General features: G+C 48.1%; 2 protein-coding genes across 3 annotated transcripts in view; one reads left to right on the top strand and one right to left on the bottom strand.

The window, feature by feature from the left end:
• Positions 1–13: 13 nt before the first annotated feature.
• METTL21A (methyltransferase 21A, HSPA lysine) lies at positions 14–3,109 on the bottom strand. Of its 2 annotated transcripts, none has more exons than XM_050340643.1 (3): positions 2,785–3,083; positions 1,526–1,637; positions 14–493 (listed from the first exon to the last, which is right to left on the bottom strand). In XM_050340643.1, exons 1-3 carry the CDS (start codon positions 2,929–2,931, stop codon positions 96–98), a joined length of 657 nt encoding a protein of 218 aa, XP_050196600.1. In that variant the 5' UTR covers positions 2,932–3,083; the 3' UTR covers positions 14–95. The 2 variants fall into 2 exon arrangements, with proteins under 2 accessions (XP_050196600.1, XP_050196601.1); XM_050340644.1 differs by having other exon boundaries at positions 293–536; positions 2,785–3,109.
• A 10,485-nt stretch (positions 3,110–13,594) lies between these two features.
• CCNYL1 (cyclin Y like 1) overlaps positions 13,595–18,355 on the top strand; it is a 33,526-nt gene continuing 28,765 nt past the window's right edge. Inside the window, 2 exon segments of the mRNA XM_050340640.1 lie at positions 13,595–13,730; positions 13,733–13,843. Coding sequence (XP_050196597.1) covers positions 13,610–13,730; positions 13,733–13,843 — 232 coding nt within the window. The 5' untranslated portion in view covers positions 13,595–13,609.

Below are 18,355 nucleotides of genomic sequence, written 5' to 3'. Positions count from 1 at the left end.
ACACAACTGCAACTTTATGCTTAGGAATGAGTGTATTGAGTAGAAACAAAGGGGAGAACCGAACAGCAGCAGTGGTTTATTAACAAAGAATAGAGTCAAAAGTCATCCTTGGGACTACTCCTCTGTGCTTTGTAGATGTGAACATCCTTACTGGAATCGTAGTGGACCTCATATACGGAGAAACGATCTCTCAGCATCTTCAAGAACCTGTGATCCCGTTCATAGCGGATACGACAGGCGAGAAGAATCACAGTTTGCTCTGAGCACAGGTGCTCCAGCGTCTGAAGCAGCTCTGCAAAAGTTTCTTCCAGATAAACGATGTCTGCACCCAGGACGAAGTCGAATGCTCCTGGAGGGAAGTTATCCAGGTCTTTTCCCCAAGTCAGCTCCTTCACCACAGCTCTTGGACGTAGTTCAGAGGGTAAATTAGCCTGTACATTTGACTCCAGGAATTCCAGTGCTGCCTCCCTGTCTGTCATAGTCACACGAGCACCTAAGCAGTACAGGAGTACATGGCTCAGACAAAAAGTCTGTGTCTGTAAATACAGCATGTGGAATACAAATGCTCTAAGTTGAGCAGGCTCCTTATTAAACATTAACAATTCCCCTGAACTGCCTGATTAAAACCAAACAAACAAAAGAACAAAACAAGCAAAACCCCCACTATCTACATACATCCTACCCTTCATCACTCATTTAAGACTATAAAGTGTACTCCACTTGAAGATTAAGTTGCATAGGGAACAGAAAGTGTTTTCTGGTGCTTTTTCTTAGTGCATGAAAGTCAAGGAGTTACTTTCTACCTTTCCATAGGCAACAAAAGAATGAATAAGAGAGGTCGTTACAATTAACCTGCCTCAATCCTGTATTTTTTCAATAGGAGACAGGCAGCTAGAGAGCCTCTTTCACAGGTCAGACAAACTTATGCCTGTGTGATTTTGCATGGCATGACTATATATCGTCAGAGGCTCTGTTTCTATTATTTCAATATTTATTCTTGCACAGCCACTAGAGTTTTGAATTACAAAGTTAACTTGGGACAGGTAGCACAAATTTAACATAAAACCCAGTCCCTGCTTCAGCCACAGAAAGATCACCGGCAAATCACTTCATTTCTCCAGACCTTGGCTGGCCTGTCTGCAAGGCAGGCTAACACGGCTTACGCAAGCTCAGAGCGGTTTCTGTCAGCAGCTTTATCTGCCTAGGAGGACAACTGGAAGACGGGAAGCTCAGCACTTGTTCCCTGGGGGAAAATAGCTGCAGAGCTGACTGCTGCTGAGCTGCCTGCCATGGTAACAGGCGTCAGCCTTAACAGGGTCCCGCCATAAAGTAAACTGCAGTGGCACCATCACTACAACAAATATCGCAGCAGGCTCTCAAGTCTAACGAGAAAGGAAGATGACTCAGAGAGGAACCACCACAGTTCACATATGCAGCTTTGGTGCTCACACCATACCAGATGTAAAAGCACTAGTTTTACTACAGTTGTAAAGTGTTTTAAATGAGCAAACAAAAAAGCCCTTACCTAATAACGTGGCCACTATTCCCAACAATCCAGTCCCAGCTCCCAGCTCTATCACAGACCGATCCCTGAGATCAATGCCTTCCATCTCCAGATAAGCACACAGGACAACAGCCTAAGCCAAGAGACAAGAACAACAAGCACATGGCTCATTTCAGTCATACTGAACACAGGGTTTCTGGTTTAACCCGAGAGAAGGTTATGGGAAGAGTCAGGCACTTCAGGTCTGCACCAAGACTTCATTCAGCCCTTCTCTGCCTCCTGTGTGCACATGTGGTCTTTTTATGAGTTTTGTGGAAGGCTCTTGCTGGCAGAAAGAAAAAAGAACTGTAGAGGTTACAACTCAGATGTGGTAAGGACTTCGTGAACCCCCAAACATAACAGAAGGTAGAAGGAGTTGCATTTGGAAAGGAAAAGCTGAGGTGGTGTCAAACACTAGTGAATAAACACAGTATTGCAAAAGCCAAGAATAAGATTTCATAGTATCTCGCATGGTATTTCAAAAGGTTTCTGCACAACACCGGCATGCTATCAGGAAGGACAATAGGGAAAGTAAAGAAATAACTCTTCTATCTCGTTGTATCTAACGTGTTATATTTTATATCAATCTTGATAAGGAGCTCTCTCCAGAGCAAGTTCTGTCAAATCTGATGTCTGTAAAGACCAACAGCCCTGTACAACAGTTCACTTGAGGAATTTGCTAAAATTGCTATGCTTGTTCTTTTAAACTAGAGTTAAAAGAGCTATTTGTGTGTGGACCTGAGACCCGACTGATGGGAAGCCCTTGGATTTCTATAGTGGTGAACAACTGCCCTGCAGCTTTGGGCCTGCCACAAACCCCTCTGTTTTGGACTGTTCCTATCCCCAGGATAAAATCTATCAGCAGTCCTTCTGGAGGCTACAAGCACCAGGATCCATGCTGTGCTCTGAAGGGCACCAAGCAAACATCACCAGCCGCTGTTAAGAAATGAGTGTGAGTTCTGTGAGTTATCCGGGATAATTCCTGTATTTGGCACTGGCCATGCAGGATTTAGGTGGCCCGTTTCCCTTGCAGTCCTTCAAGATCTCTTGGGGAGTGCGGGGGGGGAAGAAAAGAGAAAAGAAAAATAAAAGAAAAAATAAAAAAGAAGAAAGAAAACAGGAAAAAACCTTTCCCTTTACATTTTAAAGTTAAATAATTTTATAAGGTGATCCTGAAAGCTCGGCAAGCGCCACGGGCAGCCACGGAGCGCAGGAAAGCTCCGCTCGGCGTGAGCACCTACCGCGTCCCAGACCACGGCCGCCACCCCGAGCCGCCGCCAGTCCTGCTGCAGGCGGATGGTGCGGCTGGCGAAGTGGAAGGTGGCCGAAGGGCTGTGCAGCTGCCGCGCTCCCCAGCCGGCTCCCTCCTCGTAGGGCACCAGGGCCATCCTGCCGCCGCCGACTGCAGCCCCAGGCCCCGGCTGGCCGCGGCCTTGGCCGCTGGCCGGGCCCTGCTCGAGGTCCGCGCTGCCCGAGCCGGGGGCAGGGGGAGGCCCGGGGCCGCCAGGGGCAGGGGGAGACCAGGGGCCTCCACCGGCAGAGCCCCGGCCCCTCGTCCGGGCCCAACCCGCTCCTGCCGCGCCGCGCCCGCGGCGCTGCCGCAGAGCGCCCGGCCCGGCCCCCAGCGCCGCAGCCCGGAGCGGGCGCGGCCTCCCCGCACCGCCCGGCCGGGAGCGGCGGCGCCGAGCGGCAGAGCCGGGGGGTAAAGGCCGGGCACAGAGGGCTGCGCTGGGCTGGGCGGGAGGGGCTCCGGAGCGCTCTTGTCCCTCAGGCGGGGCGGGAGCGGGCTGGGGGATCCAGGGCGGTGCGGGGCTGGCAGCGCGGAGGGCTGGGCAGGGCTGTGCCCGTGCCCGGCGCTGGGAGAAGCCGCGCGGTGCCTTCTGCGGGACGCTGGGCCCGGGGGGGTTCATGCGGACCTATTGCCACGCCACAGGGTACGGGGGGAAAAGGTCCCACGCCCTGTCGGACATTGCCAATGACCCCGCAGCCTCCCTGCGGTGCCAGCCTCTTCTTTTGTTTCGGGGGTCTTTGGAAATCAGTGCAAAGGAAGGTGTTTGTCCAGCCCACCGGCCTCCTCCTCCACTGCTGGCACGGATAGCATTATATCTGCAAGTGCTCATCACCAGCCTGGAAGCGGTCCCTGGGACTGGGTAACCATGGCAGAAACAGAGCAGTTCTTCTGCATCTCAGAGGAGCACTGACCAAGGCAGCACAGCCCAAGCTGCTCTGGGCTGCCGGTGAAGTGGAAACGCTCCTGCGGTGCTGTTTGTGCTTGGGCTTCTCTTTACCTTTGGCTCCATTTAATCTCTTGTTTGGCAAAACAACACAGTGCTCCTCTCCTTTGTTACTTGAACTGGCTCCAAAGACTGCTAAAGGCCATGGGAGAGCCAGGGAAGTATCCTAGCAGCCCTTGCACTCTGGCTGCCTGCAGGCAGTGCTGCAGGTACTCCACAGAAAGGCTCAGTGCCTCCTGCCATGCTCCTAAGCCCCTGGGAGCAGGGCAGAGGAGCATCACTCCTCCTCTGCACCCATCTCCAGTGGCTCTGTGGCACCACGGCATATCCCAGTGACACCACCGATGGGGCAAGACCAGCCCTTTGAAGCTGGGGAGCCTAACAAGCTTCAGAAAACATCTCCACTCTTTCCCACAGGTAGCAGCAAATCTGGATGGCTGACAAAAGCAAATGTGGTTACATCTAAAAACTGGCAATTTCGACAGAGTGGGTCAAGATTCATGGAAATCTTTGTAGAGGATCATTACAGGCTGCACAGGGATGACAGGAAGTAAAGCTTGTCTTTAGGGTTCTGCTACTCTAGGAGAATGGAAATGAAAATTTCACTTGCCCCAAACCAGTTCATACTTGAATTATGGCAACTCAGACTTCTCCTCATAAACATGCCAGAACGGGTGTGATGATTCAGCTTACTGTGGTTTTATGTCCTAAAGTGCTGGTCCCTTGCCACTACCACTTTTGAGTTTGAAATTGCTTGTGCTATTATCTTGATTATTTTTTTAATTATTTATATAGGCAGTGTGGGAAAAGCAATGAGAGTGATTACACTTGAAATGAGAACTCTGTTTGAATGAATTTTTGAGTCACTTACACTGTGCCTAAACTACACCATCAGGCAAATAGATGGAAACTCCCAAATGGCACAAAGCTTTTGCCTCTACCTCCAGCACCACGTCAGCCCTGGGATCTCCAACCAAAATGTGGAGGAGTGTGGCAGGGCTCCAGTGTTCCCAACTGCCTCCTTTCTGCCTCCAGATCAGTTTTCTTCCCCTGCAGTATTTCATAAGACCAAGGGTCTGGCTGAAGAGCAATTGCAGTGAAAAAAAATCTGTATGTGAAAATTTAAACATTTGTTCCCAAAGATGACAATGCAGCAAGTGCTTTTATCCCACTAATGTGGTTTTGTTAGTTGGATATCCCTGAATGTCTTTGGAGCCCAGCAGGTTCTCTATTGATCCTGCCCTGCTTCCAGAAGTATTTCCCCTTCTTCCCTGATAAAGCTGCTTTGGCACTGGCTTCCATGAACCTTAGACTAGAAATCAGAAATTATTTTCCAGATCATAACTGGATAGTGAAGCTTTAAAAGAGAACCAAGTCCACTAGAATTTCACTCTGGGCCCCGATTCCCCATATCCATTCTAAGCCTATATCTAACTGCTCTTCACTTTTCTAAGATGCAGTAGCTGGGTATTACAGTGGCAGAGAAAGACACTTGGTTTCTTCTACCTTTTTCCTGACAATAGAAGGATAAGGAAAACTCAACAACACAGAATTATGGCTAAAGCAGATGCCCAGAACTGAAATGCTTTTTCTCACAGCAGGGCTAAAGCTGAGCACAACAGTAAAATTGCAAGAGCATAGCCTGGTTCAGCTTTTAAGTGCTGCAGAGGGCTACAAGGATACCTAAGCTGCACATAGTCTCGCAAAGTAGGAAACAGCTGATTTTAAGGTAAGCAAAAATGAGTTAAAGTATAAAAAAAACACTGATTCAAGTCCATTCTTACCTAATTCAACTACTAGATAGAGCAGGCATAATGTAGCCAATTATAAGTAAATCCTGCCACCTCGGATTCGGGTAAGCTGCTCAGAGTAATTAAGAAAAAGTGTTTAAGAGCAATGGTCCTTGTAATACTTAGAAGATCAAAGAATCAAGTAGATAAGATAGAAATGAGTACAAATTATTTTGAATCTTTACTAATATAACTCCCTTTCTGAAATCTTCTCTTTGCTGCTTAATATGTAAAATCCTCTCTTAGAAATGACTGTGACAGTTCTTGTGATAGTTCTGCAGACACTGGATATAGCGCATGGCTGCGCATGGATTTTGGAGACATCCATGGTGGGAAAATACTGCATCCCTCATGCAGTCTCTGGTTACCAAGGCAAACTCAGGTATAAATAGAAACAATCTGGTTTTTTTTTAAAACTCTATCTAGAAACCTGTATTGTTGATAACCCTCTAACAGCAACGCCTTATTCCAAATGGTTCTGTTCCACATTTGTGTGGAAACTTCTGGTCATACACATTCAATCCTTTCCTCCCTAAATAAATAGCAGCTGCTTCTGGTTGTCATTCCACTGAGATATGAAAATTTTCTTTGAAGTAAAGATTGTGCAAATATCTGTTTTGCTAAAAGCTTTCATCAACCAAATGAACAAGAGCTAACACAAAGCTTGGAGGAAAACCCAGAAAAGAAAGAGGTCTTTCTCCCTAAGTATCACCAATAAGTGGCCATTCAAATGACTAGCACTTAAATGATTTAGCAGTTTTTACATTTTCATCTCCACCAGTAGCTTCCAGATTCTCCACACCCGTGAGATAGATGGGGTGGTGAATAACTTGCTGTTAAATACAAAGGGAATAAGCAGAGATTAATTTGTCTGATGACAGCTTGCAATTGCAGAATAAAGACAGCCTCATCTTGAACTGACTTGAATCATCTTTGAAACCAGGGGGGTGAATTAAAAATAAAAATTTAAGTTTCTGCAGAAACTGCTGGGTTATCAGTAGACCTTACAACTTGCTGCTTCAGCAAGATCCTTGCAAAAAATGTTAAATATTGAAATAAACGTACGATTTGGTTTAGCGTGTCATCTCTGTTATGCACTGAGTTACATTAAACAATGGAAGTAATGATCAAAAATATGAAGATGTATAATTTCATAAGTGCTTGAGCTGAAACTCAGGAAGTTTCTGCAACCTCTGAAGTGGGAATAATTCCCATCAGTAACATTACATTCACTCCTTCAACCTTGCATCTTGATAAAGTGTCATATATAACCATCATGTTTATTAAAATGTCTTCTTACAGAAAGATCACTGAGCTTTTAGGGGAATTATGTGACTGAGCTCTCAAAGGCCTTGCAGGTCTCAAAACTGACATCACGCTGCAGTTTTAATTAAGGCGCAAAAAGCAAAATGAGTAAGTTGTTCTTCACAAGCAACCACTGCATTCCCAGCTGCATTTCATTTGCTGGAAACATCCTCCACTTATCACTGCACTTTCAGATGTTCACAGACCTACAGCCTTACCCACATCTCCAGCTGCTGGACTTCCAGGCCTTGAGATGCCATGTGTTGGGTCTTGTGACAGGAGAGTTCATAATCCACTGGAGCAAGGCTGACCCGTGAGCAGACAGGGGTGCACACAGGGGAGGGCTGCTCCGGCAGACAGGCATGCACACCTGGAAGGGCTGCTCCAGCAGTGCTCCTGTGAGCACAAGGCTGTGGTAGGGAAGCAGCCAGGCAGGGCTGTGATTGCCCTCCTTTCCCAGCAGCTTCCGTACTCATCACAGCTGGCTGCTGGTTGTAGGCCAGAGTAACATGCATCTGGCGAGTGGGGAAAAATGCTGCAACCCCTCCCTTTTATGGGGTCTGAGTATGGATCTAGAGGCTTAACATTAGGTGGCCAAATTTATGATGTGTTGTATAGGTGCGGTGTTACGTAACTGGAGAGGAAATTACAGTGCAAGTAATGCACTGTATTAATTTAGGACTCGTTAACAGCAACTAATTTAAAACAATTATATGGACAGGCAGACAGCAGCTATAGCATTCATACAGATGCAAAGACATCTGCCTGAGTGCAGAGGTTACTCTTTCAAAAGCAGGAAGAATCCAAGTTTATGAAAAAGATGGGGAGGGGTAGTGTTGTTTGTAATGGTATTGTCAGTGTTTCTTGTCTCGAGTTCTTAGAAAGAAAATCCTTCAGACAGTGGAGAAGATGGAAGAGTCAACTCTAAGCAGTTCCAGGTACCCTTAGCAGGAAGGGCCCCTCAGCACTGCATTCCACGCTTTGGTGGCTCAGGGTTGGAATTAAACATGCAGAAGTTTACCCTAAACAAACTTGCTGCAGGGCTAACACATGCACAGTTAGACTTTTCTGAATAAAGTCACCATTCATGTTAATGTTTGTGTTAAAATACTGACAAGCATTTTCCTTTTCCTCGAAGGAAATTTGAATCCATGACCTGCAGTAACAGGTATTTCTAATGCTTGACACATCAGAATGGTTCTGCCAGCCCTCTGCCCAAGAGTGTACAAAGTACAGCTTTGCAGGCCTCCATCCTTCTTGGTCCCAGCACATCTCGAACTCTCTTCCCAGGCACTAAATCCCCATGAACTCTACTTTAGTCTTTGATAACTGTTTATTTTAGCTTAAGACAAAACAAAGGCAGGAGCAGAAAAGAGAAGCTAAGGTAGAGAAACATTAACTCCCACATGCTGATGCTGTTGGTATCCCTGCAGTGATCCAGATGCTCTCATGCCAGCCAAGCAGCCTCTGCATTGCCTGCAATGACATCTTAGATTGCGGCAGAGGCAAAAGGACGGATTTAATCAATGACAGCAGCACTGCAGTCTGTCCTTACACTATGAAACACAGGCTCCCCGCCCTGGTTTGCATGTATTCACTGCTAGCCAGGAGATTTAAATCAAGTGTGAAAACTGAGGGCTACTAAAAATCCACCTTGTGTGTTCTGAACAACCTCCCTGATTACTGTTTTTCCCCTGAACACTGGAATATTCTATTTCCCTAACTACAGTTTTGCTCCAGGCTTTTTCATTTAAATGGTTGTAGTCTTACGTTACTTGTCAGCTTCAGAACACAATCACATGTGCAACATTTTTGTCCTGTCAGCTGCTAGTGGTTTTCAAAACAGGATGCCTATTTTTCCCCCCATTATTTGCAACAGTGAGACACAGAAGTCTGAGCTTTTGTTTTCAGTTGGTTATACAGGTTCAACCTGGTGAATCATTCTTCCTGCAGCTACATTTCCAGGAAAAGACAAAGGCCTGGCTCTTCTCCAAGTTATCCAAGTCAGATCAGAAGGCACTCCTTCTCCCACAGCTGGGACACTTTCTAAGAAGGGAGAAATTGATAAAATGCATCCTAGAGCTGGTGTCATCACCCTGCAGATAGGCAGGGAGGCGCATGGCCTTGCAAAGGCATGTGCAGCACTAAAACAGGGTGAATAGCAGAGTTGACTGGATTTAAGATTCTTGGCCCTGTGAAACACAACCAAGCATGTGCAAGGAGCCATTCTCCATTTCTGGGACTGATGGTTACTGTGAAGCTGGATGGTTTAAGGAAAATCCTACAGTTTAATTTCAAGCATTTTAGACTCTCATCTTGTTGCAGTTGGTGTGGACAAGAACCTAGCCCTGGAGTTGGGAATTTTTCAAGAGCTGTTATTCAGACAGAAGCTGGTAACTATGGTTTCAGACGTCTCCTCTCAGGGATACTGCTACTTGCAGATGAAGGGAGGCCTGGTTTTTTATCATGAGGCAAAGGGCTGCGGGGTTGTGTGGTTGTGAATGCAAGCACTGAGCTTTCAGAGAGGGAGTTAAATAAAAACATGCACAAATCTGCCTACAAGTAACCATCGCAGGAAATGTGAAGACTTGTCTGAGAAGTGGAGTTCCTTTGAACGCATGCAGACAGTGGCTCACATTTACTGGGCAAATGGGCAAAGTGAAGAGACAGAATTATCTTCTCTTTAAGCCCACAAGCCAAAACACAGCTGGTAGCACTAATATTAGTCTTGTCAAGCCTGGCTGTCTTCATTTGTTATGCATCCTGCAAATAATTATACGTATAGTTAAGCTTACAGCTCAGAAGCTGCATTCAGTAGTTGGCAGGGCATGTTTCTCGCTAGTATTGCTCCTCTGACCTCATTAGACATGAGGAATGAATCTTTTTAATCTCTGCATATTGGGAATATAGGTTGCTACTCCTTTGGCTGTCACTAAAATCTGAGGCTTTGTTTCAGGATCCTGCCTGGCCTCCCTTAAAGGTTGTGTAGATTTCTCCTGGAGATTAGAGCAACTTCCCCAGAGGGCTTGAATTAGAATTCACTTCCCACATTTTGGAAAGTTGCTTTCCCTTTGGTGAAAATTAAAGCACCTGTGAGCGAGGCGGGGTTGCTGCCCACTGGCTGCCCTGCTCAGAGAAAAGGGGTGGTAACTGAGGCTCTCACAGCACAGACCTTTCTTCCTGGAGCACGAGGAAAAGGGCTTGGATCCCAACAGTCCGTAGTAAGCTATTTTCAGCTCATGCATTCATTATTGCCAAGATCCGCCATCCAAGATGCCTCCTTATGTAAAATGTGGAACTAGGTACGTGCTGCCCATTGTACATCAAAGTAATTGATTTTTTTTAATAACAGAAACTGTCTGATGATTCACTGGGGGTAAATCAAGCAAAACAGTAGAAAGATGAGACAGAAAATAGGAAGAGAACCAGGAGCAGTAATAAATCATGATAGGTGGTATTCAGTATATTGCTGTAGCAGTAAGTCAACAGAATACCAAGCTGCATAAATAAAAGATAATGTGTTTCATCTCTGCAGGGTGTTGCTTAGGCTACACCTATTAACAGGATCGCCTGGTTCTGCAGAAAATACACACAGCAACAGGTTTTGCTATATTATCCTGATAAATCAGATCTGTATTAAGATTTTAAGAGTTACTTTGCCAAAATGGAGGAGGAAGTGAATATTCTTCATTAAGGCAGCTAAAGAAAAACATGCACAGATATGGAAAATTACTCTTTACTGGTGTACTGAGGTATGTGGAAGCGGAAGCTTAACTTCTCCTGGAATGACGTGGAGGTGGGAGAGTTTGCTGTTTCTGTGATTTCCAGGGATTAAAGTCAGCTTCCTCTTGCTTAAGACCTACAGGAATAAGGCTACACAGGGAAACAGACTACTGATTTCTTTCCTCCCTCTGCATGTTTGTATAAATCCTGATACTCCAGAACAGCGCTAGCGCAGGGCAAGAGCGGCCTTCATGTCTTCCCCTTTGCAGCATTACACACCAAGAACAAGTATGAGACCCATGGGAAACTTCAGCCTCTGGGAGGCAGAGGAACCACAACCTTCACACCCAAACAGCAGTGAGACATGTCACAAACTCCAGCCCCTCCAAGCTCCCAGCATTTTTTATCTATAGGCACAAGTATGTGGGGTTTTGGCTGTTGCCCTTGATGGCTGAGCCGCTCTTGCTCATTTCCTCACTCTTCAACGACGATTTTCCACTGCCCAAAACTGCAGCTTAGGCAAAGGACTCCCTTGAGGTTGCTCCAAAGCTGAGAGTTAGCAGATGTCCCAGCTTCCTGCTGGGATTCCACCGGGCACTTGCTGTGGCTGAACCTCCTTCCACTGAATCCAGGCAGCCCCACTGCACACGCTGGCATGGCTGCAAGGAACAGGACAGACTTGGTTTTAGCCATGAAGACTCAGCATGGCAGCTGTCTGGCTGAGATGGGCAGGTTTGCCTGTGACTCCCACCACTGCTCTGGATGGAGCAGCTTGCCTCTGCTGGCTCTGAGTCACTGGAAGGGGACCAGCAGTGCAGCTGGAGGGCAGCTTTCTCAGCCACTGCTGCTTTTTAAAATAGTCAAGCCAGGTGCAAACAAGGAAGGGTGTTGCTCTTCTGGTGCAAGAGTAAATTACGCCAGTTTTCATAGTAAATAGTGCAGATGCAAGCCAGCCTTTATTCTTCCTTGGGAATTAACTTCACTAAACCACACCAACCCTCTAGCTTCTTCTCTTTCCCCACCATCCTCACCAAAAATCAGTGGATGCAATGCCAGAGGGAAGAAAACACCTACTTGTGAATGGCTATTTTGCGTGAAGCCCCTCTTTCCCTCCTGACTCAGGTCAGTCTCCTGTTCCACCCAATGGTTAGCCCCTGGTCCTTCCCAGAACTGGGCGCAGGACCCACCATCCTCCAGTTTTCCAAGCAGGGTGCAGAGGCTGTAGAAGGATGTTGGGCTGAAGTGGTTCATAAAGCGCTGAAAGCAAATCTTTCCCAAGGCCCTTCTGTAATCCACAGCGAGGTCAGATTTCTCTGGAGTAACAGGGCTTTACAAACTGTCATTAGCATGTAGAGAGGCTTAGCTAACACAGTTTAGAGAACTTGCTGGCAAGTGAAAAGGTGTAATTCATCAGTTTGAGGGAATAATCCTCATGTAAGACTATAAATCGTTTGGTTCGTCCCTTTATTGTGCCTGGGATTAAGTGGCACAGCTTCTGGAAACACAGCGTCTATAACTTCCTCTCTTCAAAGAAACTAGGCATGGTTTGCCTGAAAATTCTGCGTCTGTGATCACATGGGAGAGCCAACATTAGGATTTGTCCTACAAAATGGAGTAAAACCCCGAGCCTGCCTATCTTTGGAATACCTGCCAGTGTGATAGCAGCGTTTTGTAATACTTTTGTGTGTTCTTAAGTCTTCTGCAGAGCCACTCTTCTTATCGGGGGTCATAGGTAAATTTTTGTAGCGATAGTGAGGTGATGCATTGCAGAACGATGCATGTTTTGTGTTTATCGGGGACTGACTGCTGTGGGTATCTCGCCCTCTAATCCATCTTCCCTGGAGTGTATTTGAACATTCCAGTCCTCTCAGGTAGCTGAGAGTCACCAGGCTAAAACGCGGCTTCTGAGGGCTCTCCCTACAGTCCCCGGGAATCTCAGCAGCCATGTGGAATGCCTCCTTCCCAGGCTGCCCGGAGGTAACGCGCACCGCGGCACAAGGTGAGCCCTGAGCACCGCCTGTGCGGCGCTGCGCGAGGGGCAGAACCGCTCAAACCCTTTACTGGGGCGGCGCGGAGCCCGCACGGCGCGGAGCCCGCACGGCGCGGAGCCCGCACGGCGCGGAGCCCGCACGGCGCGGAGCCCGCACGGCGCGGAGCCCGCACGGCGCGGAGCCCGCACGGCGCGGGGCAGACCCGCAGGGGCAGCGTCGGCGCCGCCCACGGCCCCGCCACTGGAGCGCGGGGGCAGCCGAGGCAGCGACCGGCACAGCGCTCCTGTTATCGCTCCCTGCGCTGTCCCGGCCCTGTCCCGGTGTCCCTGTGACCGTTCCTGTCCCGGCCCCGTCCCGGTGTCCCTGTGTCCCTGTGACCATTCCTATCCCGGCCCCGTCCCGGTGTCCCTGTGACCATTCCTATCCCGGCCCTGTCCCGGTGTCCCTGTGTCACTGTCACCGGCCCTGTCCCGGTGTCCCTGGGTCCCTGTGACCGTTCCTATCCCGACCCTGTCCCGGTGTCCCTGTGTCCCTGTCACCGTTCCTGTCCCGCCGCACGTGCCCGGACGGGCAGCGCGAGCACTCCCGCGGGGGCGGGGCCAAGCGCGCGGCGCTGCGGAGGGGGCGTGGCGGGGGCGTGGCCGCGGCCGCCTCTGCGTGTGCGGGTGCGCGTGGGGCGGGCGGGGGGAGCGGGGACTGGGGGGCGCGGCTGCGGGGGGCGCGTGACGATCCCCGCGCCCATTGGCGGAGCGGCCGTCACGCGGCGCCGCGGCGGGCGGCGATTGGGCGGGCGCGGGACGGGGCGCGGCCTCCCCGCTGGCGCTCGCGCGAGGCCCGTCGGTGTCCGCGCGCAGGAGGCGGCGCGGGGTCGCGCGGCCGTCGGGGCGGGCGGGGCCGCGCGCGGCCGGGGCGGGGCGGCGGCGCTGATCCCGCCCCGCGCTCCGACCCGCCCTCGCCCGGCTCCCCTCCCCCGGCCCAGCCCGGACCGCGCAGCCGGGGCCCGGCGGGGGAGCGCCGAGCTCCATGGGCAACACCGTCACCTGCTGCGTATCCCCGGACGCCAGCCCCAAGCTCAGCCGGGCCCGCGGCGGCGGCGGCGGGGCAGCGCCGGGGCCCGATCGCTGGGCGGACGCGTATCAGGCGGCGGCGGCGGCGGCGGCGGCGGCTCGGGGTCGGCGGAGGCCGAGTCGGGGGACTCGGATCCCGGTGGCGGCGGCCCCCACCTCCAGCACATCAGCGACCGGGAGTTCCCGGATGGTGAGCGGCGGCGCTCGGCGGGCGGGCGGGAGCGCCGGGCCCCGCATCGCTGTCCCCGCGGTGCCCCCGCTCCGCCCGGGTGGGTGCCGGGGGGCACGGGCGGCCCGGGGCGCGGCCCCTTTGTCCCGGCGGCGGGGGCAACGCGGCCCCGCGGGATCGGCCCGCGCCGCGCCCCAGGCAAAGTTCCCGCGGCTGTCACGGTGCTGGCACAGCCCCGGCGGCTCCGGCACCTCCGCCCGCCGGACGAGCCCGGGGCCGCTCGGCGGGTCCCCGGGGCTAGGAGCGCCTGCCCTGCCCGGGGAGCGCCTCCCTGCAGGGTCCCCGGGGAGCGGGTCTGCGAGCCCGGAGGGAACGTGGCGGAGCCCCCCGGGCGCTCCCGGGTGAGGGCAAGAAGTCTGGCTGCTCCTTTCTGTTTAACTAGGGAGTCGTGACTCAGTCGCGGTGTTCGGGCAGATCGCAAAAGCCGCTGCATTTCCAGTCTCTGTTGAACAGGAGGAAGGAAGAGGGTGTGTGGGGAGCAAGGGAATTAGGAATTACAGAGATTGTGCATATGACATCACCGTGGCTGGACGTGGGTAATTTATACTCTGGCTGTGCAGGGCGCTCTGTTGTAGCTGCGGACTCATTACACCGCTGTTCCCTGTCGCGTAGCTCTCGGTGTGCCCGATTTGCTTTCCTTGGGCTCATGGGAAAGTGCATGTTTGCTGCTCACATTGCTTCCAGTTACACCTGGAGCACTGGTGCCACACAGACTCGCTCTGCAATGCATCTCCTACCCAGACATGCCTTGAGAGAGCTGGCAAGGCTGTGCTGTGCTGTGGGGAGTTACCAGACGTGTAACAGGTTAGGGGTGCTCCTGTCTGGCCGTATGTTCACGTGGTGCTGTACCCGTACAGGGTAACTGCTTATGATATTCAAAACTTAGTTTAATTAGCAAGCATCTTGCTATTCCTCTTGGTAATTATAACCACACCTATATGAAGTATACTTAGTTGAAAAAAGGTAGCCCGCCTGATATCTTAAATGTACTACACATACAATAACAGTAATCACTGTCATCCATACTCAAAAAAAAAAAAAATTCGCTGTCAAACTGGCTGCAGAAGAGTATAAGGAAATATTCAGAAATGGAATTATTAAACTTGCCTTTTTCTGCACAGCACCATATGGTGCAGCTGTTCCAGAAATGAGATGGAACAGTCAGCCCCTTGGATCTCCTCTGAGACAGCTGTGCGATGCAGCAGTAGGAGAAATTATGTTTGCCATCTAGGAGAAATAAACCTTTATTTCTGCAAGAAGATATTACAGAAATCTCTCAACTCGTTAAGGGAGGAGGAGCTAAACTCTGTAAAGATTCTAGTAAGCCAAGCAAAAATGTCTAAGCTTACCAAATCTGCTCAGGAATAAGAGTTGTATTTGTTTGAATCTTTAGTATGTGATCATGTCAGCAGTGCTAAGTAACTAGACTTAATTGTGAATTCATCCAGGTGTCAGAACTGGCCTTGAAGTAGGGAAGTATTTAGTTTTTTGAATTTGCAAACCTGAATAAGAGTGTACAGTCCAAGAATAACATAGGAGCAAATTTTACTTTAGTGACTGTGGAATATTTAGTCTTGAGGCAGGAGGTAATACTAAAATTGGAACTGCATAAGTAGTATGTGTTTTGGGTGATTTTAAAGATTACTTTAACAGTGATATGTGGTTTGCTATTGTCCTCGGAAGTAGATCTGCTACAAGTGACAGATGTTCTTCGCATTTCTCTGATTGATACTTTTTGCACCCCTAAAGAGTAACATCAAAGTTTGGTATCTTTATTAAAATACAGTAATATTAGAAGTAAAGTTTCTTGTGTTCATTTTTGAATGTTGTAAAGTGCTACCTGGATAGGATTGAAGCAGTTAACTTCAGAATGTAAAGCATTATTTGTGAAGTCTGAAATCAAGTGGTACGAAACAGACCTTATAAAGAAGTTTAAAGTGGTATTGCTGTTTAATATCTTCTATGAAATAACAGATCTGTAATATACCGGATAGCTATGCCTATCCCTCAAACTCTAGGGTGTAAAAGGTGTCAGCATACCCTAACCATGCAAGCAGCCTACATGTTTCTTTGCTGTTGACTACTACAAAGCATTAGTTTATTGCTACAGTGATAATAATCCAGTGGTTTCATTTGGGGGATAAAATTTATTTCCATAATTGATTAATGTGTAATTTCACAGGCTAGCTAAGATATGAATTTAACCTATAATGGAAGGCTGGGAATCTACTGACTGCCCGTTTCTTGAATGCTTTTGGCAGGGAGAAAAGTGAAAGCTGCAAAGAAAAAAAGATCATTTTGGCTATTTTTGTTCCATGCTAGTCAGTTCTAGGAGTTTCTAAGAAAACAGCTAAATATATCAGAAAGCTAACATCCAAATGTGATGGAGATGTTTAATTCCTTAAATTTCTAGCTCTAAGTTGTTTGTTGTTCTTGAGTCTGTCATAGTATTTTTGCCCTTGTTTTGCTAAAATTTAATGTTTTGGTTGTATCAGGAATGCAGAAGTTACCAACTGAGCTTGAACTTTTTGTTTTGTGTTGTTTCATAGCTTTGCGTTGCTTTTTTGTAGCAAGTAGAATGTGGTCCTCGCAGGTCTGTGCTCTTAAATGAGGATTATTCTATAGCTTCTCCAGCTAAGTACTTGGCAGGCAGTGCTTTCCAGTCAGCATGCTTAGATCTGTATCAGATCAGAATTAAACAAGAAAAATCTCACTTTCTTAAAATGGGCAGATTAGCAAGTGGTATTTATGTAAGACAAAAAAGGAGTGGTAAGTGAAATGGAGATAAAACACACAGCGAAACTGGAAGTTTAAAGTTTCAACAAAAGTTAATTCAAATGGGAAAGGTTTGTCAGATCTACTACTACCAGAGAATATGAAGGATGACTCTGAATTTTATGGTTACCAAGACCCTGAGCCATAACCTGTTCTATGCAAACTTTTTCAGAATGAGAAATAAGCCTGCATTTGTGGTTCAATATGCTAAGCCAAGTTGTGTTAAGTAAACAGGAATAAACATAACTTTGAAAACAGTAGTGTCTTCCAAACAGGTTCATGCTTACTGCTAATATTAAGTATCAAAGGCTAACATGAACTAAAGCAGCTAGTTGACTTTTCAGCGGAGCATTAAGTGTTCCTTCTTTCAGGAAGTAATAGTCCTACAGAGTTTGAGTTGCCCAAAAAGGCTTTCCTATCTAGTTTTAGGAACAGTAGCTCTTTGATCTTAATGTGCCATTTGGGCCGTGGTGATTACTGGGCTTTGGGTTTGTGTAGTTGTTTGGGCTTTTTCCCCCCAAATAACCATCTGCTAATCTTTATTTTGAGCCTTTTGTTTTTTTTCCTGTGAGTTTTTTCTAGTTATTTGGGGGAGAACTTATGGCTGACACTTTCTTGCCAGATCCCTGTGTTTAAACATAGATCTATTTTTTCATATTTTCTTTGATCCTTGGATAAAACTAGAACAAGACCTTGCTTGGCAGATGTTTCTCACTTGTACTTGAAAACGTTATCTTCCTCCACCACTGCTGTTTACGGAGTCCAGCAGTTTTGAGCAGAGGTTTGCTTGATTCCCTTGAACTAAGGGGAAGAATGTTGACCTACTGAAGTGATGGGACAAAGTGACCTGGATCCCTCATCTGAATAACGGGGGTGGAGAATGACAAGGGAAAAGACAGTCAGGGATGAGGGGGGACAAAAAATGGGATCAGGAGTGGAGATGAGTGGGATGTCGTCCTCACAGAGGTTAGATGGGAAAGCAAATGGAAGGGGACTTTGAAGAAGAGAGTTAGTAGAGATAAAGTAAGTGAGATTTACCTGAACAGGCTCAGACTAGTGCCTAGAATAACTCTTGAGGCATCTGTGAGCCTGTGTTTCCTTTTTCAACAGCCCCCTCGCTCCCTAGAGGCTGAACAGGGAAAGCTTCAGGCTGCCTGCACGCTGCAGTTATTAAACAGTGTTGAAGATGAAACAGATATTTGGGTATATTGATTGTCTGTGATCTGATTTCACTAACAGTTTGTCTGCAAAGCTCCTTGCAGAAGGTCTAAATAATGTTCATTTGTTCCTCTTACATAATTTCAGCTTCAAGCATGTGGGTGGAGGGATTTTTCCCTGGGTTTTTTTTTTTAGTTTGGGGTTTTTTGTTGGTTGGATTTTTTTTTTTAATCCTAGTTAAAATGTTAGTAAGTTAAAACACTTTGTTGCAAGGAATCGGCTTTTTGATGCCAGCAGTTTTCATCACAGGAAAGGCTTAGCCATCTTGTGTTGGTTTTTGTGCCTCTGTATTTGAAGGTCTGCAGCTGCATAGGCTGACAAATACCATTGTCTAGTATGAAGTTGGGAGTGAAAACAAAATGATGCTCTGGTGCCTTTTCTAGTGTTCCCTCTCTTTTCCTTGTAGTCACTGAGTTTTTCACCTACACTCATTCTTCTTTCCCTGTAATTGTCAATATGTCTTTTCTAAAACTGGCTAGA

Source organism: Myiozetetes cayanensis, unplaced genomic scaffold (genome assembly GCF_022539395.1).
Source record: "Myiozetetes cayanensis isolate MyiCay16 unplaced genomic scaffold, myiCay2020 scf9, whole genome shotgun sequence".
Lineage (NCBI taxonomy): Eukaryota > Metazoa > Chordata > Aves > Passeriformes > Tyrannidae > Myiozetetes > Myiozetetes cayanensis.
Note: the sequence above shows the minus strand (reverse complement) of the source record. Positions and strands in the feature narration are given on the sequence as shown.